The 21827-nt window shown below is 38.7% G+C and overlaps 1 protein-coding gene across 1 annotated transcript in view; it reads left to right on the forward strand.

Moving 5' to 3' along the window:
• lrp8 (low density lipoprotein receptor-related protein 8, apolipoprotein e receptor) overlaps window positions 1-21827 on the forward strand; it is a 169865-nt gene that overhangs the window by 73644 nt on the left and 74394 nt on the right. The window contains exon 3 of the mRNA XM_036570667.1: window positions 5709-5831. Within this exon, the coding sequence (XP_036426560.1) occupies window positions 5709-5831 (123 nt within the window). The remainder of the gene's footprint in view (window positions 1-5708; window positions 5832-21827) is intronic.

Consider the following 21827-nt stretch of genomic DNA (forward strand, 5'->3'; position numbering starts at 1 on the left):
CCAATGCACATTCTTCTTTCCTTCTCTTAGCTTCTCTCTCTCTCTCTCTCTCTCTCTCTATATATATATATATATATATATATATATATATATATATATATACATATATGCACACACCACGCACACACATATATTTTCTAGCCCTGTAATAGGCGGTGCTGAGGAGGGGTAACCCAGCCCCCTCTGTGATCCCCAGGCAGCACTATGGAGGCAGTAAATCTTAGCAACACACAGTGGGGATCTGGGGACATTGCGCAGCATGAGAGAGAGATTTTGTGTGTGCGCGCATGTGTGTGTGTCAGGATGCAGGGAGGGGTGTTCCATTAAATGTCCTTTACTCTTAACCTGCTATACTAGGAATGCACCATATGTATCAACAGAAATATCAGATAATTTAAACAAAATTTTTTTGCCTTTTTTATTTGTTTTTTTAGGGATTTTTACCAAGTTTTCTGCCAATTTAGTTTTATCCAGTTCACACAATGCTACCAGGCTGGGAGAGTGGCACTAGCACATCTTTTTTGAACTGCCCTCAATGCAGTGTCAGACAGTGTTAACTGCCGATTCTGTTGCATCAGCTGACAGCCACTCACATTGACATTGTGCTGAGTGATGGGGAAATCCTGCTCACCTAGAAAGAGTAAGACTAGTTATGCTTTCTGTTACTCTGGACAGCATTGTCTGTTACCTTGCAACTATTTTGTATTTCAAGACATGTTCGTGCTTTACTTAGAGTTCCTAATCCTTTGCAGTTTGCAGTCCACACAACTGACCACAAAAGCTTTTGCAGCCCACAAAAAGATCTGTCCAGCCTGATTGTTCAAATGGAAGCAAATATAATACAACTGTGGCCGAATTTTACTTGTCTGTATAATCATGCAACATAATAGACAAATAAATAGGCAACAAAAACAGTAAAAAAAAAGAAAAATCAGATTAAAGTCATTTATCCATAATGGGTAAATTCTATAATGGTCAAAAATAGAAATGTTTTGCATTGACTTGCACTCAAAAGTAAACATATCTAGATAGCTATGTCAGTTACGTGGGTCATGCATTTTGCCAGACCTATCACTGAGCTGTCATTGGTAAAGCAGTGGTATGCTTGCCTGAATGAGGAATTGATCCTCCAAATTTTTTATGTGTGGGACAGTTGTGTTATCCATTTCAGTGAATTGAACACAACAGAAATGCCAAGCACTAGTAACTATTTGCATCCCTCAAACCAAAGGGTACAAAATTATTGGTTGTAATTTTCAGCTATAATTCCAGTATCAGACTCATAAAAAATTAGTTCCCTTTTTACCTGCTGATATCTACCACTGATATATCGTACACCCCTATGCTATACCGTTCCACTATGTGTAGGTGGGTGATGCTTAATTTGTAGCTGAAGAGGAGAGATGTGGAGAGAGTGAGGAGAAGAAAGTCGGGGAAGTCGAGCAAGTCTCCTCTTGTCTGGGACTGTGCTTTTGGGTTTGTGTTATCCTATAATGAGTGGCTTCCTCTTATCTCAAATGAGCTCTCAGAAGTAGATAAGGCCGGTCAGTCAGCCAGAGCTGCTGGGCCGCCTTCAAGAGCACAACACTGACCTCTGATCACTTTTAAATGAAAGGTGCTGTGCACACCACGAGCAGCCTATAGTGTTTTACATCAAAAGGGAGAGGGAAAGCGCTTCTGACTGTCAACGAAATACCTCTCTGTGAATAGATTTTGAGATGATGTTGACAGAAATTTGCCTTTGAGCATTTTCTCTCCTAGTTCAAGAAGGACTGCTGACTATGTGTACAGTTAGCAACGAATCACCAAAAGGTCTACTCAGGAATCACTGTGATGTTTAATCTACTTTTAATGCTTTAGCAACAGAGACTTGAACAAAATCCAACAATGTTTTCAATAATAGCACGTCCTGTGTAGAATGTACAAGATGTAGTTTTACCAGGATTTCTGTTTTTGCAATTCTGGAGTGGTTTAGGTTTAAGAGACTTAAAATCAGTGAAAATCAATATGGTTGTGTGAGTTGTATGAAAACAACAGAAATAACATTCTGTGTCAGTAATAAAATCATATTAAATTAGACATGTAACAATTGTCCTTTTTTCAGGTTTTATATGATTTTCTAAGCTGTGCTCAAGATTTCATTACTTTTTCAATATTTAAAAATGTCAATGTCTTGATTGTACACAGCTATATCTATATACTACACAGATTTGTTTTGCTCAGGTTTAAATTTTATTACCCTTTTTTTGATTTTTCAGTACTCTGTTGAAATTGTTCCACACATGCATAAATACATATAGGGCTGGTAACTTGAGTGTTGGGAAGTCCTCACCGTTGCTACATCCAAAATAACAGACTGTTAAACTCTAAACAAGGATTTCAGTTGAGCTTGTCATACATCACATCTCTATTTGTTAGTCTTTTTTTTTCTTTTTAAATGCTCGAGCCAATCGACCCACTATACTCAGGAGCCAAAGACTTCATCCAAGTCCTCTTGGATGAGGTTGTAGCTCTTTGAGAAACAATGCTTTGAAAGCAGCAATCCCGATGCTGCCTGGATCCAAGGCCCTAACTCCGTGCTTTTTATTTGATTGTAACCTTTCATTACAGTGGTAGGCTTGGAGGAAATGGTGTGTGGAGACTGAAAGAATTTGACCTTCAACAGCAGTTGTGTGGCGAGCAGGCAGCATGGTCCATAGTGTTGTTGAAACAAACGCCAAGACGAGACTTGGAGCTGGATAAACATCACAGACCATGATGACATCCATCAGTAATCTTGGTGACCTCTGAAGTGTGAACTCTATGAAATGCCACAGGCACTTTTGTAGGATGGACCCGTGTCAATTGAAGTGTGTTTTCATTGGAATGAAGCAGTTCCACTGTTTACACCGTCTGTGTGCATGACTGCACTCTGTGCAAATACATTGTACTGCGTATTGTATGCATTTGCCGACTGATAGAGTAGGATATTGAATTTGTATTTGTCTAGTCTGTAAAAGAATACAATATTGGCAAACAAGTGTATACTCCTTCGCAAATTACATTATAGCAGATAGTTCACGGTTTGCGGTCTAGAATCCATGAAGTAAGTCATAATCAGTGCCTCCCCTCAGCAGCTGCTGCTTAACACAGAGCCTATATCAGAGGTAAGTGCTGCTTCTGCATCAGGGGAAAATACATTAATAAAATCAACACTTCTGCTCATTGGTGTTTTGTAAAACCCTCAACATAAGCGCTTGCCCCACCAGTCACACCAGCCTCTGTGCACTCTCCAAATCAACAACATCTGGCCATGCTTGAGGCTAAATTTTTTGCTGTTCTGGATAATTAAAAACATACTGCAGCGCCTGTGCAATCCGGAAGCCCTTTCTTAAGAACGGGGCTGATGTGTTGCAGTTGAAAGCGAGGAAGGTAGCAGCTTAGCAGGGTCACATCAGGCTTTGTCCTTGAGATAAGGCTGGTGAAGGATCTTTGGTAATTAACAGGGGCTCAATGCTAGCTGACCTCCTCTTTCTGTGGTCTAGAGAGGAATTGAACCCCTAACAGTCCAGTCCTGGTTTCAGAGGGAGATAAGAGGGGATAGGAGAGTGTTCCCTGAGCTGTGTTTGAGTGCTAAAGTCTCTGCTTTTGTTTCAGAACTGGAGACAGGGAGGGCTTAGATGAAATCCTCTTGCCTTGATGGGATGCTGAGGCCATGGGAGCCATTCACAAGGAGAACCAAAGAGTATCACTTCCCTCGCTCAAGGCATATAAAAATGCAATGATGCAGTGATTTTTGGATTGTTAGAATCAATTACTGTTAATTATAAATTCATATTCCACAAAACTTTTCATGCTTTTTTCAAATGTTTGTTGTATTAGTTTATTATGTATGTTTCGCTAGTGTGTATATTGTTCCTCCAGTCACTGTTTCGTTAGGCTGGGCAATATGACAATATTTATTGTTATCATGGCAAATTACCCCACAGTATGTCATAGGATGCTTTTCTGAGCATATCGTCAGTGTTGTCTACTTAAAAAAGGCTTCCCAACTGCATGTTTGATTAAAAAGAGAACATAACTAATCCTGTTTAATTGGTTTTAGAATAGCATAGTATGTTAAAATATGAATACTAATAATTGTATTCATAGTTTTTGATAGTATTTTTTAAATGTTTAACTACTTTGTCTATTCCAATTTACAAGATGTTCAAAAACATAAATATTCAAAAACTTACAAAAACTTCTTGAAGTATCGTGATATTACATTTTTCGCAACATATTGCCCACCTGTACTGTTTTGTATCCAGTATATTTTTAAAAGTAATTCTAAATCATACCAAAATAATTGAATCATTGAATTAAATCGTACTGAAATTTGAAAGTTCAGCTGCATTCCAAAAGCTAGGTGGGCTCAAAGGCTGTTCCAGTCAGGAGGATCCTTTGAATACAGCTGAGGGTCATCCTCAGTGTATTACGAGTTTAAATAAAGGTTGCGCACAACTCCTTTCCAGTGACATGGCAAAGCAGCCTTGGAATATATTCATTTTTATAATATAAACAAAAAGCCTTCATAGGACAGTGCTACTAAGGACCCACTTTTCTTGGCTGCAGCATAGCTTTTGGAATGTAGCTTTCATGACACAATGAATTATTTTCTAAAAAATCATAATTGTATCCAGTTATTTTGAGGCTAGAAATTTACACCTCTGCCTCTCTTTTACTGTCAGTTTCACTTCTTCTTCTCTCTTTCAGTGAGTATAACAGTGATTATCCCCTTTTCTGGTTTTCACTTTTTCCTTTCCATAACTTATGAGATTTCCTGTGTCCCCTACATATATGAATGATTTTTTTCAGTAATATGCATATTTTCAGATTAGATTTAGCTCAATCAGTATGTCCTGATGACTTCATAGAACTGATGCACATAATGATAGAGTCTTTTGAACAGGTCTAAATCCCTGTGTCACCACTGACACTGTTCATATATTGCGCCACACACTCTCATACAGACTCAGACACTCCCAGACACAATCAGGAATCAAAGGCTTTATAGATTCACTATAATGTATACCTATGCAGCTCTAATGGCTCCCAGAGGATTAATCACTCAGGCCAGTGAAAACCTCTTCTCAAGCTAAACCACATAGCCTAAACCACACACAGACCAGCTTTCATGCTAGCAAGCAGCACTGTCATTTCTACTCATTCATTTCACTGCTAACCTACATTCCGGGATTGGTGTTGAGTTCAGTGTTGTATGGTAGTGTTTGAATAAAAGACTTAACATGAGGGAACAAGACAGTTAAGGGGCACTTAGCCACATAGCATTTGTCATTTGTAATTTGGAAATCAAGCATGAAACAAAGATATGGCTTTTACTGTGGAAGTTCCTCTCACTTTCCGCCTCGGGACAGCTGTTGTCAAGGGAATGGAGCATGTTCTCGACCAGCGAGTTTGTGAAGTGTTCCAATTTTCCTAAGGTGAAAGTACCCGCAGAGTGGATTATCTAGAAAATACGCGCATAATGGTGGCTAGAAATCCCTGCAGTGTTTTTCACACAGTACTTCTTCAGACTTTTTTCTAAAATATTATTCTTATATGTACTGCAGTGATTCTATTACGTTTGCAGGACAGAAACTTCTATTTTTGGCATGTTCAATGGAAACATATGTAAGGTGATCATGTTCTTATATCCCTTTTTTTGTCTTTCTTCTGTTTTGGTGCAGCAAAAAAGACATGTGCCACGACAGACTTTGCCTGTAAGAATGGACAGTGTGTGCCAGCTCGCTGGAGGTGCGATGGTGAGCCTGAGTGTGCAGATGGGTCCGACGAAGCTGACTCTACCTGCAGTAAGTAATGTTTATGTCGGGGTATGTGTGTGGAACTACTGTATGCCTGGTATAAATATAGCTGTTCTAACTCAACTGTAATCAGATATTTTATTTGCAGGTTAAATGCTGCACAGTAATAAACATATTTAAGAAGGATTTCACTTTGCGCACATTATTATTAGATTGTGGGCTAAAACTTTTTTTCTTGTTTTTTTTCCCCCTTGCAGTTTTGCAGTATTTGGCCGTGCTGAATTTTCAGCAGTTACGTTGTGCATTGAATTGCACTAGAGATTTTATGCTTTACCATATTGCTCACTCCTAACTATTGATACACCAGAGTGAAAATTCGTGGCTGAAGTTAAAACAAAAATTCAGGACGCACTGGGCCAAGAACCGAAAACCATAAAAGCTGACGGTAAATATTAGTTTGCATTAAATAAACTTACTGAAATGATTACAGTAAGTAAGCTACAGTATGTGCCACCAAATGATTTTTAGTTCTAGTTTGCACTTTGGCGCTATTGTTTTTTCGTCATTTCAAAAACTGTGGCAACAGATGGCATTGACATGCTTGCAGAGCCTTTCCTTTTTGTTTCTGTTGTTCTGCTTTATTCTGGGAGCGGGATGTCGTGTTTCTGTGGTGTCAGACCTGTAAGGGAGAGGTCCTTGGGCATTGTACCCTCTCTTGATACTTGACATGAACAGCAATTACAAATGTGTAATGTTTCTTGTAGAAACTGTGAAATAGTTCCATGTGGCCAACTCCTGCTGGTCAAACTGTTTTAATGTGTCTGTGATAACCATCAAAGGGAACAATGTTTTTAATCACTATTTACCTTTTTTATCTCCATTAAAATTATTTATGAAATCATAGATTTTGACAGTTCGTTGTAGGCCTGTTTAATTTTTTCAGTCAAAATTATCTTCGTATTTTGACCATTTTCAGCAAAACAATTTCAGTGTCCCCACTCCTAATATGGAGCAGTGAAAGCTGTATGTTCTCTTAAAGATTCAGTAGGCAAACAGTAAAACATCATTTTCTCAAAATCCTAATTATGGCATGCAGGAACTTCTCATCTCCTACATCTACTATATTTAGCAACAGAGCATTCTGAGTATAACTGCAATGATCATCCATTCTTCTGTACAGAAGACAGTCCAATAGAACTATACTGGCATAAGCACAGTCTTTGTTTAGTTAAGGCAGAACTAACAGAGCATGGCCTGCAGAGCTTCTTTGCCACTCTGAATCATGGCTATTCTCATCACTGGACAGCACTTTTCTTTATGGTCCATGGCTCACAGAGTGTCTGCTTATTGTGATACATTTGTCTTGTCTGCTTATAATTGGCATCAGTAAGTCTCTTTCCCTTCCAAAAATGGAGCGTGCTCACTCATGTTTGAAGAGAGGAAATAATTGTCTAATCACGTTCCAGTTTCCAGTGCCAGCTGTATGTTTCTGAATCAAATCTTCACACTTTTGTTGCGTTCTTCAGGCCCTGATTTGGCAGATGCTTGATTAACAAGCCAGGAGGACTTACAAATTTTCTTCTCAAACTTCTGTAGAACCATAGGATCCTGCTTCAGAAGCTGGAAGATCTTATTCACCAAAGATGTTTAGCCGTTAGCCATACTCGTCTCTTGTGGAGGGATCCAGAGTGTGGAAGATAATTTCTTCACTGCTGCTTCAGTACATGGATACATTCAGGGATGTGGGAAGGTGTTTTAAGTTGGGGCTGCTGAAATTCTAAAGAGCATATTCATAATGTGAACAGTGGCATCATGCGAAATAATTTGCCATTTTTTAAATTCAAACTTTTTTGGTAATTTACATCACACAGAGCATGTCGTGACAAGCTATAATGTGGCGCGAAACAAAAACATGCCCACATAACTGACACATCAAAACCACTGATGCACATTTCTTTGCTCTCTCTCCTTCTGGGCAAGTTGAGCTACGTCTAATCACATCAATACGTCTGTATCCAAAGTGCGGAACATCATTACAGTTACGTTTAAAAAACAATATTATGCACTTTTTGTCTTTGCACCTCAGCCTGTTTTAGTGACACGCTCCCAAAGCAGCCATCAGGGGGCAAGGGAGCCAAATCGGCTCTCTTTAATGAAAATGCGTTGACGTTAACAGTGCACTACCGGCTACTGCAGGTTTTTAAAATATGTAAATATATATAAAAATACAAACTCTGGAACTCCAGATACAAGTCTTTACTATGTTCAAATTAGTTTCACATTCAGATCTTTTTTTTTAATTATTTTTAGTTGTTGCAGTAAACTAACCCTTTAATATGGTGGTCCTGGTGCACCCTCAGCACCCCCACTTTCCATGTCCCTAGATATATTATAGTTCTGTTTCTAAAAAAAAATAGAGCACATTTATTAGGTTGGATTAATAGAGTTGACATTCACATTCTCAAGGGCACGATGGTTCAGTTGCACATAGGCTCCGCCTGCGCTACGGCTTCATGATGGTGACCTCTGCAGCCAGAAAGCCTATTTGTCATTTGTTTGTTTTGGTTGTCTGTCCCCCTGAAACCATTCACCCAGTGTTCTGAGTGCTGATCAAATGCATGGTGGCAGAATGAACACAAACATCCAGAAGTCCAAGGTCACTACTCTCAAATGTGTATGTGTGTGCAGACTGGGTGAACATGTTCCTCAATCTCCGTGCTCCCCGTGTTAGATTGCTTTTGAAAATTGCCCTTACCTTTGTTCAGGCATGGCTTGCTTTACAACCAGCAGATACTATAGCCTAGTCCCAGTCCTAAGGGTCCTTTCACATAAGTTATTGTACCTCACACAAGCCTTGTTAGTAATTTTCACAAAATCCACTCCAAACGTTTCTCACTCTGTGGTAATAGAGAATTGACTGACTGCTGTGGCAGTACAGCAGACTATCATGCTGTGCTCAGCCCGGTAATAACAGGTGAATAATGGTGAAAAATGACTGCAGCTTAGTGGCTATGCTGCGTGCCTTCAATGTCTTGATCAATGGGGATGGCAGCAGAGTCATTATGGTTGCATTAAAAAGTAATAAACAGTGGCGTATGTACATGACTTGGGCGCTTACGCAAAACCACAACTCTGCGTGGGTCATATGGCAGCATGATTATGAATAATGAAATGGGAGACCTGCCTCAATTGTGCAGTAATTTATCAACATGATGGAAATAATGCATGGCAACACTTTTGTCTTTGACCTTACATGGGCATATTTTCTATATGTATATCTGACAGGTAGGGTGTACTACACAAGGTGCTGTACAGGGTTTTTAGTTAAAATATGTAATTTGAATTCAAGGTCATTAAAAGGCCTGTACCATGAAAAAACTGAACTGAATATTTGCTTTGCTTTTGTGAATACAAAAGTTAGATGTGGTATGTAAACACTGTGAAAGTTTCAAAACTTACCATTTATTGCTCACTCTGTACAGTCCATATACCCAAACTAAGCTGCAAAAACCAGCTTAAATGAATTGGTTTTTGTGATGTCATGAAAACCAATTTGTTTATATATATACACCAATTCAGCCTGCAACAGATTAGCCACGTCCGTTAATGTTGAAGTTATAAGGAATGTTTCAGTCCAGACTGCTTTTTTAATTAAACTGTTTTATTCAGTGGGATGAATAGAGGTTGAAAAATCATCACATAACAATGTTTCTTGATTGATTTTTGGTATAAATGTCATAAATGGACCTTATGTAAAAAATAAATTACAAGGAAATTTGGGATATGGGCTCTTTAAATGTCTGTGTGGCTGTCTGAAAGCTTTTTTGTATTTAACCTTTAGAAGTCAAGAGTCATTGTTGATTATGTAAATGTTGTTCATTACATAATGAGCAACATTTACATTCTCTGATGTTCTGTATTGAAATCTTTGAGTCTGCACTTCTGCCTTTTTTTTTGCATGCATTTCAATGTCAGGAAATGACAAACACATTTTTCTTTTCATAAAGCAAGACTAAATGCAGCATAATGACTTTCCATCAAATTCAAATACTCTTCTACCCGCAGACGCAAATGTATCATCAATCAAAAGTTTGCAGTCTGCGCTAATGATGTTATAAAGCATTTAAATAAAGAGTGAGCAATAACAAACTATTTGCACCTCAAAATATTTGCAAAAAATGCAACTCACGCAGGGTTTAACATGGGTTGCCTAACTCTGGTTAATGAAGGCCATAGAGCTACATGTTAGTGATGTTCACACATCAGATTCAATGTTGTAGGTAATTAACAAGACTTTCTTAAAAATAAATTCAGTATTCAAGCACGTAAAGAACTCCATTGCTGTGACCTTTCAGAATTGAAGTATGGGAGTCATAATCAACTTATTACTTTCTTTGTAACTAATGTGATTTTAAACACAAAGCTGAACCATCTCCTGCATGCTCACACTCTTAAAGTGAATTGGCCCATGCTTGTACATGCAGAAAGCACACACTAAAGCCATTGGCATTCTACCTTCTCACAAGATCCCTTCTTCTATCTTGTTATCTCCAATCAAGGTCAGGTGAATGGTACAGGCTCTGCAAAGTTTCTCTCAAAGACTAATCATGTGCTTCTCTCAGTGATACGTCAGTTCTTGTCCTGTTCAGATCCTTTTTCATTTTTCTCCCTTTTCTGCTTTGATTACTTTGCAATTAACACTCCTCCCTTCCCTCTCCACGACCCTCTGAAACGTATCCATCTCCATCTCTGATCCCCAGTCAGTTAAATAATGCATCTGATTGAATTGATTTTCTTCGTAAGGAATCAATGGCTTTGCCCAAGAGACTCCTTCAATCAGATTAAAGCAAAGACAGCAGACGCTGCATGAGGACCTCTAGTAATTACTAAATTTCAGAGTGAAATGCTTTTAGAGAATTTTGAAGAAAAAAAAAGCAGATACTTGTGTAAGTTTGCCTTGTTAGTGTTACCACAGCATGAAAACTTGTACATACACTTGGTGGTTCAAAGAAGACATTGCTGACCTTGAAAAGCCAAATATTTATCTTTGTTAATTTACTGCTAGCCAGACGTGTAGCTTCATGTCTGGTTTTCTTGGCAAAAATGTTAAAATAATGCCAGCAATACAAGCTTTTAATTGTTCATTTATAATCTGTAGGTGGAATGGGACAGTGCCATAGCGTACATGCTAAAAACATGCTAATAACTTATGCATATTTTTGCTAGTTTCTGCTTGCGCTTGTATAGGAATTTCAGTATTAGCACCAAGCTACACAGTACCCCTCTTGTCACTGGGGAGGTATCCACAAGGGTACATCTTAGTACCTTTAGTCAGGGAAAATAATTGTTCCACAATCCACTGAAATTATATTTTCTGGGTTGTGTTGACTCCACACACCCCGTCTCATCTCCAGGCTTTTTATTTTATTGTTCTCTTTTAAAGCATCAGGTTATGAAAAGACTTTATTGCTATTCAAAACTTTTGCTGTTCAAGTTGAGATTTTTTTGTTTCATTAAATTTTTTTTCAAGTATTTTCAATGATCAATCATGCCATTAATGTTAATGTTTCAGTTGTACTTAATTTTATCTAATCCCTTTCAAATAGTAAAAAGATAAGTTTATAGTTATGCTTGGTAGAGGTTTGCAATCCCAGTAAGTTCCAATAAATTATGGAAATGGTAAAAAAAAAATCACAATTATATAACTTAGCAATACGGCTGAATGATAGTTCCACATATAAAAAAAAAAATCAAAACTATTCAGATTTCATAGTTCCACCGTAGACCCTAAGGGTCATTTTGTTGGTGAACCAGTCCTGTTGGAGGTGGAGTCCATAAGTAAACATATAGATTTGTCAATCTTATCCAAGCATAACAGTCATTGTAAGATGTTATTGAAAGTGTTCAGTGATACCTGTTCTAATGTTTACTCATTCATTCTCTACTGCAACAACACAGTTATGCCTTATAATGGTGTATTATAATGCATAGTAACCTGGGTGTTCGAAATGCTTCACATAATATTATTTTAACATTTTACAGCTTGCATTATAGTTGTTTTGGATACACCTCAGTAACCCCTGATTCTCCTGTCTTCTTCTCTTTCTTCCTGCTCACCAGCTCCTCTCATGCATCTGTGATAATGATTTCTTAATCCTTCTTAGTTCTTTCTTAATGTGATGTCTTCTCACAAACTCACAGCCTTGCAGTCAAGTTTATTTAATGTTGTTGTTTATGAATTGTTCAGTCCTCAGATCTTGTGCCGTTTTTAACATATGTGCATCTGACTCTAAGCTTATACCAAATCAGAAGACAAAAGCCTGAGCCTATTATACTGTAGTTTTGCATACTAGTTTTGCTACTTAATTATTTTGGTATTAGGCAGAGATCCAGTTAGATGCACTGGACGGGTTCAATTTCATGCTTCAGGCAGCGGTTCCCTAAAGTAATTTCCCGTGTGACCACGCTCCGCCAGCATTCTGTGGCCCAGCGGCGCCCGACCGGTTCCCCGGCTGTCCTCTCTTGTCCTGCCGTACAGTGTAGAGGTGTCAGTGCTGCCTGATTGCTTCTTAGCCACGTGGTCAGTGCAAGGCGTTTTAATTTCACTCCCATCAGAGCTGGTTTCCCCTCACTATCTGATTGAGCTCAAACCGCACAGTTCATCTGCTGACTACAAGAGGTTTACCGCTCTGCCAGCAGCAGTGCTCTTCTGAGTGCATCCATTTTTCCTGGCTCATCTCTTTCTTCTAAAGCAGGCAGTAGTGCTAAGTAGAAAAGTGCTAACTACAAAGTGTTATCACGTTGCATGATGAGAAACACAATTAGGCTGGCTTTACACCTTGAAACTCTCCTGCTTGTGAGTTGCCTGCAATCGTTTCTGTAACACTCAGCAATTCAAAACCAGACAAAGTTGCAAGTAACACATTTGACTACTCCACTGGTTAACCAAACTGCATCGTTCTTGGTATAAAGTCATCCGCAGAGTGGAATTTATATATCTGCAGCATTTTTGTGATCTTGGTTTTTTTGTTTTTTTTGTTTTTTTTTGCCATTCCTTTTTTTTCTGGAGTAATATCTGTCATTTATCTATCTATCTATCTAGCTATCTAGGTTTCTTTATTATATATATTTTTGTTGAATGTATTTTAATCCTTTGAAAATTAATGTTTAAGTAGCCATTATAGTTGTAGCCCACTCACTGTCTCACTCATCCTGTCCTAGAAGCACAACGACTTTATCGCAGACAGCATCTCTGTCTCCTCTTCTGTAATAGTTTTTATCCTTTGGATCCCAACGGATCTATTTTCAGCCATTCAATAAGCCATCTTCTGTTTTATTTTTCTGTACACTGATCTGCTGGAGTCAATGATTTGAAAGTATGCATTTTGACGTGATCGACATGATGCTTTTCGACATGAATGTGTTATTGGCATTTTGACTGGCTGTTTCATGAAACTTCTTCCACGAAGTTGAGACGCTTGCAGCTGTTGCTCAAATGAGCAACTCGGGTGCAGTTTAGTTTCATGTAGGTTTCACGTGACTAAAGTTGCATGAAAGTTTCACGGTGTAAAGCCAGCTTTAGATTTTGGTGGAAAAAGGCCGAAGTGAAAGTTACAAGGAGACTCATACCAGAGTTGTTGTTGGAGAATTCTGCATTATTGTATATGCTTTTTATTGCTTGCCCTGTAATTGTGAACTGATTTGTGTGACTGAGCTACGCTAAGTCTTTTGATTCTTTCTTGCTGTTGCGGAAGTGTCTCATGAGAGCTCATGAGTGCTATCAAAGTGACTGGGCTTGCTGAGCAGTGCTCAGCGGGTTGGGAATGAGCCGCTGCTGTTGAGGGAAGCACTGCTGGATTGGGTCAGAGGGCACTGTTCCTTAGAGGCAAATTTAATTGACAGAAGGCCCAGAGACATACATTCTCTTTCACTCTGTATAGGCCTCTTAGTGTTCGGCTATCCGGTGGAGTCCAGATGAAGAGATGATGTGTGTGTTTGTTAGTGGGGTTGAATCAATTTTGTGTGTGTGTGTATGTGTGGTGTGTGTTTGTGTGGTTTTGTGGTTAGAGATCATGAATAATTTAACTGGTATCTCTGTTTAATGTCACCTCTAGAAGTTCCGAGGAACACACACACAGACAAGATGAACTTTTCAGAGCCTCTGGAGGGTTTAATACCTGGAGTATTCACTTATGGGAATTCACCTATCATCCCTGGATTGATTTAAGTGATGTATAGACAGCGTGCATTGCTCTATTTCACTGGCCAGAACTTGGAGGGAAAAGATCAGACCTGAAAAATGTTTTCAAAGCATTTCTGCTATGATTCCATCAATTCCATTTTTACACTCAATTAGTGACCCCTGATCTTCCCCATTTTTTATTGATCCATGGTCAATGGCCTTAGGCCAGAGCTAGATCTTGCTACTCCCTTCCTCCCCCTGCTCACTATTGCTTTACAAGGGCATTGCAAGAGATTGCTCATGCTGCCTCCTAGTTTTTGGTCCAGTATCTCAGCATATCTGCTGTTGAAACAAAATCTTGTATCTCCAAAATGGTAACTTTGTGGGAGAAGGAACTTACTTACTGTTTGCACATTTCTTTCCTAATAATTTTGTACCATTTCTTTTGGTGGGTTCATTATAAAATCGCACAATGTAAAGGACGGGTGTTTTCAAATTATGTAAAAAATACAATAAAAAAAATGAAGATAAGATTTTGTCTGACAGTAATATGCTGCTGGAACTACTAGACTTTTTAAAACGTTGACAAAATGAAAACTTAGCCCAATATCAAGCAAAGCTTTGCTCACAGTGGTTACTGCTAGTCTGATCTCTAGTGATAGAAAGAGCTTTGCTAATTTACAGTCATGCCGTCAGATTGAGAGGATTGTGTATCTATTAATGTTCTCACAAGGCCCATATTTAAGTTTGAACAAAGATTCCAGAACATCAAATCAACTAAGACTGTGATTAGATGCTTTTCATTTAGCAGTTCACAATTATCATTTAAAAAAATCTGCTACTTCTGTAACGTCTGTCCTCTGCTTTCTTTGTCCTCCATTAAGTAGCATTAAACCATGGACATCTTAGAAGAGATCCGTTGTAGATGGAATTGGCACTAGTCAAACAAAACCCTTAATTATAAAACATATCAATAGCAAGGTCACACAATTTTCCTCATAAACCTGGTTTATCTGAAGGACGAGACTGTAAATGCTCTGTAACACGTAGTAAATTAGCCTGCTGAAGAGAGGTTGCCCTCCTTATTACACAAGCCTTTGCTTTGTGATGAGCTGCCCTCTGAAGACTTTAAAGAGGGAAGGACAGAGCTTAACTCTTCTATTAAAAATCACAGGGAAGGGTTTGCAGTAGATTACTGCCTACAAAGGATGCACTTGTTTCCATTAATTCATACCAGATATACATAATCCTGATAAGATTATGTGGCTTTGAAGAGCGTTATGTACATTGCGTAGACACACACGTAGTTTTGCACACATTCACACTCACATACACTACATTTGCTGCAAATTGTTAAATATTAATGAGTCTTCTGCTGTGTGCCATTCACAAAATCTGACTTCAGTGTTGAACTATTTTAGTTCATGCTCTGATTTAGCATAAATAACCATGTTCCCTGCTCACTCATGTGACATACTGCCCCAGTTTTTACAGTATGGGGATTCTTCCTCCATCTAGTTCTGTATTAATGATGCCATGCCTGATTAGTCTATCTTTGCACATGTACAGTAGGAGACACACATGGCTGAGCACTGTTCTGAAGAGTATGACTCAATCTTTTTGGTGACCATGATACATTTCCTGCCTGCTACCCTCTAAGTCATGTCCAATAAAAAGAAATATGTTGAACATAGGCCTTCATATATAAGATTTCCAGATGCAGACATCAATAAACATGGGACTCCTTAGGCTACACACTTTTAGAATGAGGTTTTGATCCATTTGAGACTTAACTGGAGCTGCCCTTTTGACATCAAAGCAGAAGATTCGTTCTCTTAGAAAACGGCCCTCGGCAGAAAAAGAAGGGAAAGAACAGAGTCCGAGTGTCAAGTGACTGAGAATTGCCCAGTACAGAGCACGGCAGCGTTTAGTACAGCGCTTTGATGTAGAGAGGGGGATGCATTGAGAGAATTAGCCTTAAGGGACTGGCCCATATTGCTTGATCCATATGAGAGGGGTGACTCTAGAGGGATTTAATGAGGAAGGGATTTGTGTTTATAAACAGAACATGAGGGACAGTGGCATGCAATCGAAGTGAAGTTGTTAGACTTGCAAATCATGACCGTTTGATTAATGTGGCATGAACTTTGGCTATTTTTGCAAGAGGAAAAAAAAGTCAGCATTCTTTGTGCTGCTACCAGCAATTCAACTTTGCTGCTGTATACAAGAGGTCACAGTTAGATTTCAGACTTCTGTAGTGAGTTTAGAATATTTTCACAACTTTAACAACAAAATTTGTATAGTAAAGACTAAAGGCTGCTTAATACTTTGAATGAATACGTACTTTATGATTAACGTTGCTTAATCATATTTCTGTTTTTGAAAAGTAGCTTGTGGCGCAAAGATAAACAAAAGCCATTTTTATGCATTGAACTTTTTTTGATGTATGACTGTTTTAAATATTTTAAATAAATGACCTCTTTATGAAGCAATATTTAGCTATAAATTTTTGATTATTTCTTTAGGCAAGTGTGCTGGTTTTTTGCGGGTTTTTTTTTATTTTTTTTTTCTGGAAGCCTCAGTTAGAAGGGAATCACTGCAAATGCAGACCTGCTTCTGGTGCTGCTTTAGTACAACTTTAGTATTAAAAAACTGTCAGATGAAATGTAGAATTTAATGGTCAATACCTCTTTATTATGTTAATGTAAATGTCTGAGAATTATAATCTGACCATTGCTGGTGTGTGACATTTGTGTTGCATCAGCATGACCACTAATACACACGTGACCCACTTGATTACACTTATTATTATGGAAAATACTGCATGTTAGAAAAACTAGATGAACTACAGAAACTGTTGAATTACAGTAAAAGGCAGTTTTTACCATCATTAAAAAACATACTTTTACTGTTAATTAACGGTTTTCTCTGGCAGCCCTACTGCCAGACTTTTTACCACATGATCACACATTCTCTGCACATATCATTCTCAGTTGTTATTACAGATTTTTGTTTTTACAGTGTACATGTTGATCATGCTTATAGTAAAACTAAATCCATTGTGCTGTTTTATCAGTTCCAGACTAGGGCTTTGGGTTTTAATCTTTCTGGTTCTCTCTTGCAGTAATCCTATTTCTCATCATTAAGATTCCCTTCAGAATGGCAGGTCAGTGGGGGGCAGCCAGAGCGCTAGAGAATGGGTAATTAAAGCAAGCCTGAGTACATTGATTAGAGCCTATAGGATTCCTCTCATGTGTGTGCTCCAGACGAGAACACGAATTTTGTGCGCACGTGTACGCTACGGCAGACATGGATGTGGGGCCGCAAGGGGCTTATTTGTCCGACTGTTGACATGTGATTGGTGTGCATAGTATGTGTGTTAGTAGGCTATTCCCTCAGGTGCCTGTCCAATACCTCCCAGCCTCAAATCTGCCTCTAAATCCTACTGCCCTCTATCTCTCCTTATGACCTGAATTTGACCTCTCTCTGTCTCTGTCTGTCTCTCTCTTTCTCTCTCTTAGCAAAGGCTAATGAAGCTGTAAATCTGACCATTGCTGGTGTGTGGCATTTGTGTTGCATCAGCATGTTCACTAACACACACTCATGTGTGTCACGTGACCCATTTTAACTGCTCTCCACCTCCCAGGGTGTGCACACGCGACAGCACACTCCACACATCCCTTTCCAACCTCTTTGTTCTCATTTTCCCCACTGCAAAGAGTTCTTTCACCCTTCTCCATTGCTTCTGTGAATGAAAAAAAAACCTGAGGTTATAATACTTAACAAATCATCAGCAGTCAAAATGTGGGCAATAAAAATATAACTGCTGCACACTCTGTCCTCGGTTTTATATGAAAACCTCTCTTGCCTTTTATTTTATTAATGTTGCCCGTTTTATTTTCACATCACAGCGCAGCCATGCCTTTCATATGCTTAGGGGCTCTTATTCTGAGCTGAAAGCATGCACTATATTACAGTGTCTTTTATCCACACAAGTCAGGTATATTGTCTAATGAATCAGACTGTAATACAAATGAATAAATAGGAAGCATTATTCCATGACGTGGTTTATCAAGTGTGTTTTAAAGAAATACACCTTCCTCTCATCTTTTATCCTACCTCCATCTTGTGGTCTTTTTCACCTTTACGTCCTGCCACCCTCTTTGTTTAGAATTCTTTCTCTCCCTGACTGTGTTTTCTCTCTCTCTTCTCTCTCTCTCTCTCTCTCTCTCTCTCTCTCTCTTGCAGAGATTCTCTGAAATTTTGCCCTAATAGGTTAAATGTTAAAGTCTCCAACGCTGAAGAATAATGGAGGCAAAGTAGGGTTTTATTGATATAAATGGCGTCTCTCTTCTCTTGTTTTACTGAGCAGGTTTTCCTTTGTGATTAAAAGTTTATATCGCTCAGAGAGGAACATTCACACAGCGCATTTGTCTCTTTCCCCAGGCCATTTATTAGTTGTAATTTCACCACCTCTCATCGATTTATTACCGTCACATTATTCCCAGCATAACTAATGACTTATTGTTAGTTAAACTGCTCGGCGCAACGTGCTGGGTCAGAAAAGTCCATAAATGATCAACTGGTTTATTCATTTGGCTGTTTTACCTTTTGAGCAGTTTATCGACTGAATTCTAAATTGTTCCTGGAGATTATTGGTCTGGCGATTGCTGAAAAAAATTCCAGGCTCAAACTCCCTGTTCATTTAGTCAGTTCAGACTTCAAGCTTTTCATCAGTATGGTGCTGCAGAACAGTGTAAGTAAGACAGCTGAATAATCCCCCTCAACCCAGCCAAACAGCATCGACTGTACATTGATTTCCTGAGTTGGGTTTAATTGAAACACCACAGAGAGTCTGTGCTCCAGCTTTGTGATTATATGTGGAAGCCTGTGTTGTAGCACCAGCGTAGGCTCCCTTTAGAATAGGTGCATATAATGATTGCATATCTTCTACACATATTCTTCTGCAATGACAGGGATTAATAGCACCTGTTATTAGTTCCCCTCATTGTTTATCCAAACATTCAGGAATCAACACTCAGATTGATTATCATAGAATTAGTCTGCCAGAGTAGGTGCACAATCAGTCACTGCCAACGTTACCTGTTAGCTTACCAGTGCATGTGGAGTTGGGAGCCTGCACCATGTTAAACATGTTAAGCTATGTCCCTCTCTCCCTCCCCCTCTCTCAGCAGAGCAACATTAGGGAGGTACTTAATCAAATGCAAATTAGCATATTATACACGCGTCCCTTCTTATCGTAGTCCAGCCCCACTGCAGGGACATGGCCAGAATATCAGAAACAACCCTTCATTCTCACTAATGGGATCTGGGAGTGAGGTCTCTGGATAGGATGATGGCAACATACAGGATGAAATTAGACGAACACATTTAGCTCCCAGTCCTTCACTGTTGTGCTGAAATAAAGTCATACTGACAACTGGGAAATAGACCATAAGTCTTAGTTCAATGGAATAAGTGTCGGAATCAATACAGCGAGACAACAGTTGAAGGTACTGATTCCCCACTGTGCCCTGTTATGCAGGCTTGTGTACAGTACTAAAGGTATGGCCTCTTTATTGGCCTCTCTGTGTTTGTTTGCTTCCAGTTTACACAGACTGATGTCAAAAGCAAATAAAATATTTATCCCTTACAGTGCCCCACACACTTGATGTGTAATAAGGGAAGCCCACTGAAGTAAATAATAAAAATGATATAAATAAGAGGGGTCTTTATGGGTGTGCGCACGTCTGTGCACGTGTGTGTGTGTGTGTGTGTGTGTGTGTGTGTGTGTGTGCTAGATGTTGACTGATGTGTATATTTCAGAGCTGATAGCAGTACTGTTTGTTAAGGAGGTAGATAACTGAAAACAAATGAGTGTTTTGTTGATTTTCTAAGTGAAAAGAAGTTAACACATCCTCTACAAGGAACAAATTTATATAGGGCAATTTTTCTGCAAAATTTTAGTTTTAATTAATTTGCTAAGATTATCATATTGGGAAAAATTTTAAAATGTATCATAATTTTTGCACAGGCCACTTTTTTTATAATTATGTTATAATGTTATTAGTGTAAAACAAATAAACAGGCTTTTACTATCAAGTAATGTAGAAATCCACCAACACAGACTGCACTAAATAGTCAAGAATATCCAAAATGAATTTACATCTGTGATTTCTCGCATGTACAGTAACTCTCACCATATAGCTTAAATATGCTGTTTTGGGAAGGTTTTGAGCTGTATGAGCAGCAGACTTATGCATCACAGCAACAACTCTAAACTAAAGCTGTGACCTAAATGGATCCCTACTCCCTAAATAGTGTGGTGCTTTGTGTGGAGAAACTATTTAGTTCACTAAATTGTGGTAAAAATGTGAAAAAATTAATTTGTACCCTTTCAGCCTGAGACTCTAAAATCTACTCGTCAACCGCCATCTTAAACTGTGTGCACAAAAGAGAGTGGAATTATGTTATGTGAGTTATGTGAGTTGTGCTTTTTGCCAAATTATTTTTTTTCTTTTTTCTTGTGCAGCTTGTAACTGCATTTCTCACAAATACATACAGTTTGGAGAGGATTGTGTGTGTGGTTGTAATCGACACATTATACTTATTTTGAACAATCTCTAAGGCTGTGGCTGGGCCATTGATCCAGAAGAACCAGAAGTGTTTTTTCAGTCATGGTTGCATTAGAGATGCACATTTATCATGTAAAAGCCTGTTTATTGGCAAGGAAGGAAGTTAAAATGCCAATTCCAATTATTGGAAAAATTATAAATATCAGCTCTGAGTATTGGCCAGGATGATGATCTGTCGTCTCCTAGTGTGCACATGTGTGACTATGCTGAGAAACAGAAGAAAAGAATGTAAATTTGTGCTGTTCAGGTGCTGCAATAACTTTCACCTTCCATAAGGAACAAACTAAAGGTCCTACTAGCCCTGTCTCTGCTTATTTGGGTTGGATCATTGAATCAGAAACGCCTTCCAGGAACTTGTCAATAAGTGCATCGATACATCTCAGTCTGTCTGCCAGGCTGTGTGCAAGAGTCAGCTTTCTGGTAGAAAGATATCAACCACAAGTTCCTTTGGTTTCTACAAGGCACTGACCTTCACAAGGACTACCTAAACTTAACTTCTTCCAGGCAGCTTTAAGAGCTCCTCTTCTGACAAGACCAGGACATGCTGCTTCAAGGGTGCTTTTACACATACTTTCTTTGATCTGGACCTTCAGATTTTTTTTAGTTTGATCCGAACCATAATAGCAGGTGTGAAAGGTACCTTGGAACACTATCTGGACCAAAGGGACAAAATTTATTCCGAATAAAAGAGGTGGTCTCAGTCTGGGTCAGACTGAACCATGGTTTAGTTCGTTTGCAGTGGGGATGATTCAATATTTCAGACCAATTACAGGAAGTTGAGGCAGGCTATTGTTACCCATTAAACAACCGAAGAAGAAAAAGAACTGGGAGAGCAGTGAAACTGAGTCACGGTAGCACAAGATCAGAGACGAAATATGTAATTGTAACTGTTATTTGGTCAAATGAATATTTACATTTACATTTACAGCATTTAGCAGATGCTCTTATCCAGAGCGACTTACAAAAAGTGCTTTGTCTATCCAGAGAAAGTATCTTTGCTAGTTACCAATAGGTTAGAGAGAAAGCCAGTCCTGAGCTCAGATATTGCTAGAAACAGTCATTATTGACACCTAGAGAAAAAGGAACAGAGTTAAACACAGTGCAGTACAATACAATACATAAGTGCAGTACAATACATTACAATCAATACTTAATTCAGTGCTCATTTAAGTGCTGTATAAAGAGATGTGTCTTCAGTCTGCGTTTGAAGACAGCAAGAGACTTTGC

This window comes from Colossoma macropomum, unplaced genomic scaffold, assembly GCF_904425465.1.
Source record: "Colossoma macropomum unplaced genomic scaffold, Colossoma_macropomum, whole genome shotgun sequence".
NCBI lineage: Eukaryota > Metazoa > Chordata > Actinopteri > Characiformes > Serrasalmidae > Colossoma > Colossoma macropomum.